Raw genomic sequence first — 12356 nt, 5'->3', positions numbered from 1 at the left:
AATTAATTAAAAAATTCCAGTTCCAACTTCAAAATATGACAAAAATCATAAATTAATAAAATAACAAGATGATATTTAAAAAAAAACTTTATGTAAATATATGGTTTCATTAAAATTATAGATTAATAATCTATCTACATGTACATTTTACATAAGTACAAACTAAACATGGTATTTAGTTTTATATCCACAATGAAATTATCTCTATTTTTAAAAGTTTCAATATATTTTGTAATATTAGTAAAATTATATCAAAAACCACATTTAAATTCTATGAAACATAAAAATATAATAATAAAATAAAACAATATGAAAGTCTAATTTCTAAAATTTAGTTAATATATATATGTAAATGAACTATTTTTTATTTTATAAATAAAATATTTTAAAATAGAAAAATTTTAAAAATGTAAATTAATCATTCTATAAATTAATAAAATATTATAGTTCTAACATTATTAATTTATAGAGTTTTTACTGTAGTTTACTTTTGGGGGTTGAATAATGCGATGGATGATTTTTGGTAAATGAACAAAGCTATTTACACAGAACATATGCATTTAGTGCAGTTGGTGCAAAGCAAACTCTGCAGTTGTAAGATTAAATAGTAACTTGGTAAACAAGGAAGCATTTTAGCGTTTGCAGTTTTTTGTAAACTGCAGTTGTAGTTAACACCTACAGTGACTTGTAAAGGGTGGGATGATCATATCAAATTTGGTGCATGTCAGAAATAAAAGCATATTTATTACCATTACTTTAAACGATTAGTCTATGTATTATGAATTAAAATGAATTAATAGATATAAACTATTGTAATTTATTTATTTGATCGCTTATAGCATTTGAAATAACTCGTAATTGGCGAGTTCTTTTCAATGTAAATTACACAAGAAATAGAGCTGCACAAAACATAGTAAAGGAAAACCACATGCAAAGAGAGACATCAAGTTACAACTTCATCAAAATTGTTCAAAATACTCTCCATATAAACCCTTTAGCGTTTGCAGTTTTTTTTTGTTACATTATGGAACATGAGTTTGGATTCTCGTCGCTGAATAGTTGAGGCGGATAAGCATGAGGCGGCATTTCCATAGGCGGAACCGCCACACGCGGTAGTTGGTAATTATAATAGTAGTAATAAGGATTCTCTATCTTCCTCACATCCACAACTTTTCCATCCTCCTCACCACCGCCGCCACCGTTTTTATTTTCAGCTGCTTCGCCTTCCCCTTCTTTCTTTTCGTCCTTGCCTTCTTCCCCTTTGGACTCTCCTCCGCCCTTGTCCCCTTTACCTTCTTCTTTCTTATCGGCTTCAGCTGCCGCAGCTGCTTCCTCAGGTGGCGGTGGAGGCGGTGGGTCAATTTTCATAATGGCAGCATGTTTTCCAGTCCGTTTATAAATATGTTCAACGAGCTTTTGCGGTTCAAACACTCCTTTTACTGTCACTTGAGAACCCTTTAAATCTGATTCAGCAGATTCCACTCCTAAAAGTTATATGTTTCAAAACAAACAAAAAAATCATTATTAAGAAAATAATAATAATAGGACTATCAAAGTGAAGGGGTAAATAAACTTTGACCCCACTACACAAACGCTTTCAATAAATAAGATGAGTCAGATGACTATGAATAACACGTGTATATGTTTTAAAGGACGCAATATCATCTTGATTTGAATTTGTATGGACCAAAATTGATACAACGAGAGATAATACAAAGTTGGTGACAGAAGTAAACAAGTGGATGTTTTTGCAAGACATTGGAAACGTTTTATCTACCGATAGCAAACTAGACAACCAAAAATAAGTTAAAATCCAAAAAAAAAAAATTCTAAAAAAAATCTTTGTGATTACATCTATAAAATTTCCGTATAGTCTGAAATGTTGCTCTCCCGGAGAAAGAGTAAAGTTGAGAAAAATAGACCACGCTTAATGCGATATGAATGTTTATATAAAGAACCGAATATATTATTAAATATAATATTATTATGTCTAAGAATTTGTATAAGTATTTACCAAAAAAAAAGAAAAAAACTGTGTACGTAAAAAAGCTAACCTTTCATTCTCATGATCCGTTTCTTGATCTCCGATGCACAAGCTTCGCAGTGCATGTGAACCTTGAGGACCACCGTAACCACTACGGGAGGCTGATACATAAAAAAATCGCCAGAAAATGTCAATACGGCCAAATTTTTTTTTTTTTAAACTAATACGGCCAATTCTTCTTCTTCTTTTTTTTTTCCTTTGATCAAAGGAGATAGAGCCACTACTTAGTTAGTCCAAATTCCATATACAAAAATATAGTTTTATATCATAAAACCAGCAACTAGAAATATACCAATCCTAGTATCCTACCAATACATCCCCCATGTGAAATCACTTCAAAAAGAGAATATATCTAATTGAATAATAAATTAATTAAAGTTTCCCTTACTTAAATAAAATAACAATAGAAAAAAACAATTCATTTTATTATCCTGCAACCCTTAAAATTACCTCTTATTTCTTGCTTTTTTCCCTTTGCTATCAAATTCACAAAGCAGAAAATATCACAATAAAGAAAGTTACCTCCACTTTTTTCTCTTCCACTTTGGGTTTCTCCTCCTCTGCTTTCTTCTCCGCCGGCTGCGACGGTGGAGGAATTGGAGAAACAAGCACAACTTGACGGTGGGTCTTTCTTTGAACTCTGGCTAATACTTTCAATGGATCAGCTTTCTCTCCCTTCACCACCACTTTCCCCGTTTTACAATCAGTCATGACATCTTCCACTCCTAAATAAATTAAGTGCATAGATTAAACCAAGAACCCAAGATTCAGTTCATATTTTTATATTTACCAAAAACAGAGTTTTCTAGTTTGAGTGTTTTATATTTGGTTAAAGGAATAACCTAGACTTTCTGTGGTCCTACACACAGAATATATAACGAATATTAACTATACATATACTCAAAATTAACCAAAAATGTGTAGTTGATGAAATAAACTTTTGGAGTTTAAGAAACTATTATATGAAAAAGCTAAAATGTACATAGTACATACCAAAAGTATTTCAGATGTAGGAAAACTTAGAATATGTGTGTGTGTGTGTAGATTACCTTCGAAGCCTTTGAGGCAACGGCGGACTTTTCTAGCACAGCCTTCACAGTGCATGTAGACTTTAAGGATAACTTCTTGCGGTGGAGGAGGCGGTGCTGGAGCCTCAGGCTCCGCCGGAGGTGAATCTTCTTTGGAATCTTTAGTAGGTTCTCCTTCTTGAGTTTTCTTCTCAGATTCTTCTCCTTTTTTCTCATCAGCCTCCACTTTCTTTCCTTCTCCTTCTTTTTTCTCTTCCTCTGGTTTCTTTTCCTCCATTTTCTTATCCTCTGCTGCTTCTGGTTTCTTCTCCTCCTGTAACAAAAAGGCAGTTTATAAAAATTAGTATTATTTTAGAGTTTTGAGAAGATGATATAAAAGCTTGAGATGTCTTTCAACCTCTCCCATATTTGTTTGTTTTGGTTAAGTTTCGTGTGTTTCTATGTTCACAAAAAAATGTAACGTCCAGAGAGAAGCTTATTAGTCTCTCTCACGCTCTCTCTCTCTCTCTCTCTCTCTCTCTCTAAAGAACCACTTGGGTGTTGTGGTACGAAGGTGAAACTGTGGACCTCAAGATCTGAATAAAAATGCAAACTATTTTGTTTTTTTATCCTTTTAAACATGACTTATTCGTGAGTCTAATTTAATATAATTGGTTTATTTTAGTAACTAATTATTTCATTCAATTATTTATTAGTCAAAACATACCTAATCCTCACGCAATATGTGTTTCTCTATTAGGTTAAACTGTCAAAACGCATTTCTAGTTCTCGAGATTGACAGTTAATGGTTTTCCCACTCATGCATTGTAAAATTTTTTTATATATAAACTTTTAAATACAGTACGATCCATCATTTTATATGATTTAAATATATGGTTGTACTTTTTTGTTTTTAATATGGTTTCTACATTAGAAATCTATTAAAACTGAACGTTACCATTGTGGAAATCGAACTAATTAAAAATTATATTACCTGGACAAATGTTCAAAATTTATCTTATAAATATATATACTAACATCAAACTAATTATTATAAGAAAAAATAACAGTGGTCCTCTTTCAATTTCCAGAGAACTCTTTACTGTAGATTCTTTTGAACTGAACTGTAGATTTTTTTTTTTCTCTCAAAAGTTTAACAGTCTTCACTTACTTTTACGTAACGACAGTTCATTTAAGTGAAACATTTATCAATAGAATATGATCCATGTTGTTAACTTGTTAGCATGAGATCTTCATGGTGGAGTGAACAACCACGGCATTCATGATAACAACAAATACCTATGGCATGCTAAACCTAAAATACCAATGAGTTTCTGTTTTAAAATTAACCCACAAAAAGGAAAACAATAGGGAACAAAGAACCGTATAACATATGCACATACCTATGACATGCCTGTAATTCATATAGCACATGCAAAATATATACATATGTATTATTTTAGATATAACAAAATCGTCTCAGCGAATATTTTGTCATTTCAAAGTGCACGATGGCTAGCTATGTCTAGAATCATAATGGCGATACTAGAATTGAGCGTTTAGCTTGTAATGTATTGGTTTATTCAGCTGAATAAGCCAATAAATTAGCCACCGTGAGACACGAGTTAGTTTTCTTTTGGTGGAGTAACTGATAAATGAGCCATTGGTGTTGGTTGAGTGAACTTGTGTTACATGAAAGTAAGCGAAGATTGTTAATTGGTTATCTCATGGTCAAAGTAAGTGAAAATGAAATGTGTGTTTCTTTTTAGTCCAAGACTTTACTTTTTAACATTATACTATAACAATTACAAATATAGCGTACTGCTAGGTGATCACCCGCGCCCTGCGCGGGGTGAGGAAACTTAAAGAAATTATAAGTTTGAATATATAGATATTAGAAATGTAAAAGTCATAGATACAAATATTACATGTTATTTATATTAAGGGATTCAACGGAATTGTGGATATGTAAATAAAGTAAGCTTCAAAGTTTTTTAAAACTTGTGTTATTTGTTTTGTGTGATTGAAGTATAGTTCGAGAAAATGAATCTATAAGAGTAAACAAAAACTTATATAAAATTAATTATGAAATAAAGATAAAACGAAATATATGCAATATAATTATTGCTTTCAGAAAATAAAATATGAATATAAGATAAAACGAAACATAGGCGATAAAATAAAAAATAAAATGTGAAAGCATATCCTATATAATAAGGAAACAAAATAAATAAAAAAACTAAGAAAACTACGACTGCTGTGAAAAGTGTCTTCAAAACTCTTCGTTTACAATCCTATAAAGTCCGCCATTGGTTTACTTCTGATTTTGTTAATGATGATTTAGAAAGAGTGATGTGGTGAGGAGCTGTGTTGCAGACACTGCGTATTTATATAGAGTTTTAATGATGAAAAAAAATAGCCAAAATTATAGTCGCAAATATTTACTAATTAATATTTCTATACTTGCCGTACAATTTACTTTAAAACTGATCTTTTCACATGTTTTTTAAAAAAAGCGCAGCTCTCAAATTAGGCAAAATTTGGATCTTGAATCGTATATGGAAACGTGTTTCTCAACGACTATAACTAAGGTAAATTACTTGATGGTTTTAAAAATTCATTTAGTGAAGATTATGAATTGATTATAAACTTGATAAATAGTACTGTACAGCAAGGTTTGCATTATGGCGAAAGAGAATATTCAGTATCCATATTCTTAGGTAATCCCAAATAAATTTAATTTGTAAAATAAGGAAATCTGAGGAAATAAAGTTAGCCGATAGCATTAATATGTTTGTAGTATATGACCAAATATTCACATTCCCTATAGCTTATAAATTACAAATATTTACATCAGAAATAAGAAATTAATTCAAACCATATAGAAACAGCTTAAATTTGGGACGTATAAAATAAGGAAATCTGAGGAAGTAAACCTTGTCAATCTAAATATTAAACTGTTTGTAGGCCAAGGGAAAAATATTGACTTGATTTTCAAAATCATCAGAAGAAAATCAATTATGAATTGATTCCACACTTGACTCCAGAATTTAAGATCTGAACTGGCCAAATCTTTGATTTTCTTCCAATGATTTTGATAATTAATAATTTGATTGTATCAAATATTATGAATTGTTTACGAAAATTTAATGTATTTTCCTAAATTACTGTCGATTTTAATTGCTTTTCTAACTAAGATTAATAATTTTGAACATATATGAAGTTTCAAATATTCCATAGTTTTATGATTGGTCGAAATATTGCATAGATTTATGCATAACTTGATCATGATCTTCGAAGTATTAAAATAAAAAAAATTGATTTTAAAGAATTCTTATTTTTATATTGTTCACTTCATAGCTTTGTTATAAATATTTTTAAAGCAATATATTACATGTTTGAGAATTTTTTTCCGAATCTGATGTAAAAATGTTGCACTTAGTCTTTCACAAAATCAAACGATCTCTTCAACGAATATCTATCACAGTATTTTGAAAAAGAGTATTGAATTAAATATTGTTCACTTCATAAATCTGTTATGTTTTTTTAAGCAATATATGATCTAGTCACGCAAATTTAATGTAAAAATATATTCTGTTGCAAAAAGTATGTATAAATCAACGATGGACAACATGTATTCGTAATAACTTTGACGTGATAAAACCGTATTCAAATAACAACTATGCAATATGGTTTACAGAGTCTATATGAGTCTGTAAATGTTATTGCTGTAAAAAATAAAAATAAATAACAACTATGCAATATCCGTTAAATCCCTTATATAGGAAACTCTTCTTTTCACGTCAATTTTGTTTCCATTATCACGCTAACATTGCCATTGACAATAATGTATTTGATCCCGTGATTGACAATTCAAATTTGAATCATATGTTATGGGAAAAATCAAAATGGTAATGTATTAAATTGTATTGCCTTGAATTTAAACTATCATAAAATGATCGTCGACTACAATTGCATTGATAATTATGAAAACGATAAACATGGTTAACATGCAATGGAGAAGATTTGAAACTATTATTAGCTCTTAAAAATATAATATATTAGATCGTTTTATGTCATTTAAAAAAAAATGTACGTATATATCTATTACATTTTGCCATTATGTAGTAATTCTTCAACATTGCGATTGTGATTGGTATCTTTATCTAATACGGAGAAGAGTTGCAGCAACACATATATAAGTAGATATGTAGATACATACGTAGACAATGAATTTTATGTAGTCTAACTATATAGAAAGGCATTAATATTTAAGTCAGACTATATAAAAAAATCGATCATTACGAAGAATCTCAGATTATGGCAATAAAATCTCTGCGTATTTAAAGATCCAACCGTTTGTAATTGAAGCTTAGCAAGTAAGGCACATGTTTATTTTTTTTGTTAGTCAATACTCAATAAGCTTATAGTATATTCAAATTTTTTAATGTAATGATCAATGGCAAATATTGTAATTAGTCTAGTTAAGAAAAAGTTTTTGAATATATGAGGTGAGATAGCTTGTGGTGCTCACACGTAAGAAATGACACACATGTAATAAGCACATGAATGAAAGGTTAGTTATATACAATGCTCCTCAAATAATAAGAAAGGAATTATATTCGGCCAAATTAGTCGTACGCTATCCGCAAATACCGTGACTTCGATTAATGCCCGCAGTTTTATTCAACCGGTTCGACTTTAAATTAATCAAGCCCACTGAAAAATGTTCCCGTTAATCTACATGATAACAACATCCACGATCTAGTTTCAACGTGGTTAATTAATCAGCTGTACACCTTAGCTCGAGTGTCTTGACTTTGAGAAGTAATCGAAAGAGAATAGTATCACCTCAATCTCCCATGCAATACATGCTGACGTGGCGCCAAGTAAGCTTCACACGTGTGGTGCATAAACTTTGGATCGCACTTAAGGACAAACTTTTGTATTATCGAGGCTTACACATGGACCTTGCCGACTTGGATTCCTTCTCTTTTCTCAGACTCAAAAAGAGTATCTATCTTTTATACGTTCTTTTAAAAAAATCTTTCTGCGTTTTTTAAAAAAAACTATTCATCATATAATCCACAATATAATCCACAATTTTAGAGCATGATTAATGTAAAGGTTCTCAAAGTGAAATTCTTGACGGAATATAAGAATTTGTTTCTTAATTTTTAACTAAAAAAATTAAGAATCAGTTCTTAACTCCATTCTAAAAACTCCCATTAATCATGCTCTTAAAAAAACAAAACACTGTTAGTGAAATAATTACGGAATTTTGTAAACTAGCTAAAGAGACTGCTGTCAGTGCTAAATGTATTGTAGTTCGAATATATAGATTTTATAATTCTTACTTCAAATCGTATTGGTATAATATACACACAAAAGTCACGAGAACATTTATCAATACCCCGCATTGGTACGAGTAGGACCGGTATGATTATATATTTAATAACCGGTTTGATTAAATAGAATAGTTCTGCTACAATTTGAGATGTTGTCGTCCTTTTAATAGCAGTGATATAAATGATGAATCTGGTAACTATTAAATGCTTTGAGCAGTGAAAATCAAATCCAAGTGCTGACGAAGACACGTCAGAAATAATAATGACGTAACGACCGTTTTTGTTGGCGTTTGTTTTTTTCTTCCCTCCAGTCCCCACATCATTCTCGCGTTATGCCCACCTCGAACTTAACGGCGTAAGTTGTTGGCGTTAATATATATCAGCCTAACATAAGATAGTTACCCAAGGTAAGGGGACTGTGGACACCTGTGGTAACTGGTAAGAAAATCTTCGACAATCTACTGCACCAAAATGTTTTTTTTTGGGGTAAAATGCACCAAAATGTTTTCTTATGAAGTAACATGTTATATGGATTTTCTTTGATATAGATAGTCACGTAGACCTTGTAGACATGGGTTAAAAAAGTTAAGAGGGTTAACTATAAAATGTGGTTTCACTGTATTAACAAATAACAAGTTAATAACTATAGAATCACATGGTGATTTTAATGTATGATATTCAAGTTACAACAGGTAAACGGATATCGACTAACATCACAGAACAAATGTTTGGACACTAGAAAAATTATATAACTAAAAAAAGCTTGTTATATGCTAATAATATCTGTGTTGTGAAAAACAAATATTTTCCCAAACTCCTCGATGTATATTATAGGGGGAGAAATAAACCATTTAATAACCAATTAGCACCAATCAAGTTTAATTAACTAATAACTACTTATTTTAACTAATTTGTAGTTGAAATCAACTAAAAATATTTAGAACACTAAAGAGTATTATAGATGTTTTGAGTTCTATAATCAATTTTTTTTTTATTACCAAGCCATAAACCAAAAGTATCAGGCATTTGAAAGTGTGGAGCACAAATCAAACATTCGCAAGTGTGGAGCATAAATCAAACTTTAGTAATATATATGCATACACTTTAAGTCGTTTACAGCATAACACAGGTCATCGGATTTGAAGTTATATAAATACAATGAAAGACTACCATCCAACATGCACACCAACGAGGCTGGTCTCTTTTTCATAACGCATTTTAGAAGAAAAAAACAATACACCCTAAAAAAACTTCAATATCACAATTCACAATAATGAAACAAATGTTGAAATTGAACAAAAGATTCTTCGTCTATTCAGGAAAAGAAAGATAGACTTAGACTTAAAGATATAATGAACAAAACCAAAAACACTTTGTGTCTGCATCCAGAACGAGTACATTGTGACATATTAAAGATAAGGTTTCATATCGCAGTTTTTGTGGGTTTCTTCTTTTATTTTGTTTTGTCAATGATGTCGTTTCCATTACAAATCAATCATTTACGACCAGTATAAACAATAGAAAACAGATAAGAGGACCGGAGTATAGGATCTTATAGTAAATCAATAAACAAAATCCGGTATAAATATATACATATATCGCTCACTAGTCGCTACTCAACACTTCGAAGGTTACACCAATCTGTCTAGAAACATCACTAAACTAGCCCAATCTCGATGGATTCTATTAAAAAACATTTTTTATTGGATGTGACATTCATAAGATTTGGAACATGAATAGAAAATTTCCATAGAATTCTAAACGATGGTTCACTTCACTCTGGTATTGCTTTCTTCTTTCAACTCTGATGCTTTAATGTTTTGTTTATTTTATTTTGGTTACGTACATGAGCATATCTTTGCTTGTCCACAAACAACAAAACAAGAAACTCATCGCCATTATCATTAAGATATTTATCCATCCAAAATCAGTTTTAAATCTTAATTTAACAAAGAAACCAAAAAAAAAGAAAGAAAAAAAAAAGGCAAACATTCGAATGTTTTAATGCTCTTCAGCTACTTATTGCGATATGCAGAGAGGTCTCATACAACAGGCAAGCACACGAAACCAATAATAGAAGCTTCTAGGAGACTCTAAACAGTGATTCCAGGTGACTTAAGTAGACAGTGGAGTAAGGCAAGAACTCAGAGAAGTAATCTCCGCTTAAATGGTTGATAGCTACAGCGAGTTTCGGGATCTCTAAGGTTTCTTCGTTAGTTAGCGTTCTAATAAACCTTGCTGGATTGCCTCCCCATAGTTCACCTGATGGGATTCTTCTTCCTGGTGGCACAACCGAACCAGCTTCCAGGATTGAGCGGGTCTCAACCAGCGAACCTTCCATTAGTATTGAATGTTGCCCGATGATGCACTCTGGTTCGATGGTACATGATCTCAGAAGACTGTATGCACCCACTGTCACGTACCTGTCGATCAATGTCTCTGCTGGTAATCCTGTAAACTCAAAAATAAACGGTAACCCTAAAATCAAACTTTCAATTATATCATTAGCCAGAGCTGCTGAAAAGAGTAAACTTTAGTGTATAATTGTAATACAGAACCAAGACATGCAGTAGCCTCATTGTTCATTGGATTTGAGATAAACATGAAACTGAGTATTCGAGGCACTTATTCACATTTCAAATACCTGTTTCGGATCTTCGTTTTTAGATCTTTTTCGAATTTTAGGATTCTTCGGTTGCTTGACCATTAATAATAGTTCGGATTCACATATGTTTTGTACTATCCTACAATATTCATTCAGCTAGTTTTACATCTCAGATCGTATACGGATTCCATTTCTTTGATTCGGGTTCAGATCTCGGGTTTCAAATAGTTTGCCCATGCCTATATAGTTTTATCCAATGTTTTTAAAAAAAAAACTGTCTAGGCAGCAAGTTTTCTCGCCTAAGCTGCAAATCGATCATAAGGGAAACAATTTTTTGAAATGAGTATTTTTTTTTCAAACCATCTAGCTGATGTCTAGGCACCCGACTAAACACTAATCCTTTATATATTGCCTAATGACCGCTTAGCAATTTTTTGAACATTGGTTTTATAATTAGGACTGAAACATGATCGAATGTATACTCTTGGTATGTTGAATAATATATAACTCATTGTTTCCTACTGCTACCCAAGATGATCCACCATGTGCACTAATCTACTCAAACTCTCAATACTAAGCTCAAGCACACATCCTCAGTAAGATTCCAGATTCCTATCACATACACAACCACTACGAAGCTAAACCACTAAGTCCCTCCTACATAACATTATCTTGATTCCACTACCAGCAACAAAACCAGACATTAGATCATCATCAAGATGTCCGAAAATGGAGGAAACAACAACAACAACCTGTTGGGGAGGACCACGCGGCATGAACAACGCACCGTTCCTGAACATTCGAGCAGAACCCGAGCGTGATTTTGTTGAGATCGCCGCGCAAAACGGCGCCGTTCCAGACGGAGGAGCCGTCCCAGACCGTGACCTGGCCTGCCAACACGACGTTGGGTGCCACGTAGGCGTCAACGGCTACCTTGGGGAGCCACTGTCCCAAGGGAATGATCTGTCTCTGTCCCCTGTAGTCCCACTTCACGCGATCCGGAGACGGCGACACCGTTAGTTTAGGCTTCGGTGGCTCCGTACGCGCCGCGAGTGCCGCTTCCGCAGCGAAGCAGCGACGGATCAGGGTGGAAGCTACTCCTCTCCGAGAGAATCGAGCTATTGAAGTCGCCATTGGTGTGGATTTTTGGATTCTTCACGGAGAGAGAGAGAGAGTGGCCGTCGAGAGATTCAGATGAAAATGAAGAACATTTAAATTGGGCCTTAATGGACCTAATTGTAGCAGAGACGGGTTAGTGGCTTTGATCCTTGCGAAGCCCAATAGTAATTGAGACGGCGTCGTTTTATACACCCTTGGCTTTGCTCATTCTGAAGCACTTTTTTTTTTTCAAA

At 32.5% G+C, this 12356-nt stretch overlaps 2 protein-coding genes across 2 annotated transcripts; both read right to left on the bottom strand.

Moving 5' to 3' along the window:
• Positions 1-797: 797 nt before the first annotated feature.
• Positions 798-3689, bottom strand: LOC106366199 (heavy metal-associated isoprenylated plant protein 7-like). The gene is made up of 5 exons (XM_013805775.3): positions 3470-3689; positions 3094-3385; positions 2567-2769; positions 2055-2145; positions 798-1484 (listed from the first exon to the last, which is right to left on the bottom strand). The coding sequence occupies exons 1-5, from the start codon at positions 3476-3478 to the stop codon at positions 1018-1020; spliced, it is 1062 nt and encodes a 353-aa protein (XP_013661229.2). The 5' UTR covers positions 3479-3689; the 3' UTR covers positions 798-1017.
• Positions 3690-10396: 6707 nt separating this feature from the next.
• LOC106366198 (gamma carbonic anhydrase-like 1, mitochondrial) lies at positions 10397-12187 on the bottom strand. The gene is made up of 2 exons (XM_013805774.3): positions 11757-12187; positions 10397-10850 (listed from the first exon to the last, which is right to left on the bottom strand). The coding sequence occupies exons 1-2, from the start codon at positions 12136-12138 to the stop codon at positions 10483-10485; spliced, it is 750 nt and encodes a 249-aa protein (XP_013661228.2). The 5' UTR covers positions 12139-12187; the 3' UTR covers positions 10397-10482.
• Between the last annotated feature and the right edge of the window lie 169 nt (positions 12188-12356).

The sequence above is a fragment of the Brassica napus genome, chromosome A9 (genome assembly GCF_020379485.1).
Source record: "Brassica napus cultivar Da-Ae chromosome A9, Da-Ae, whole genome shotgun sequence".
Lineage (NCBI taxonomy): Eukaryota > Viridiplantae > Streptophyta > Magnoliopsida > Brassicales > Brassicaceae > Brassica > Brassica napus.
The sequence above is the reverse complement of the archived record's forward strand: the minus strand, read 5'-3'. Positions and strand labels throughout refer to the sequence as shown.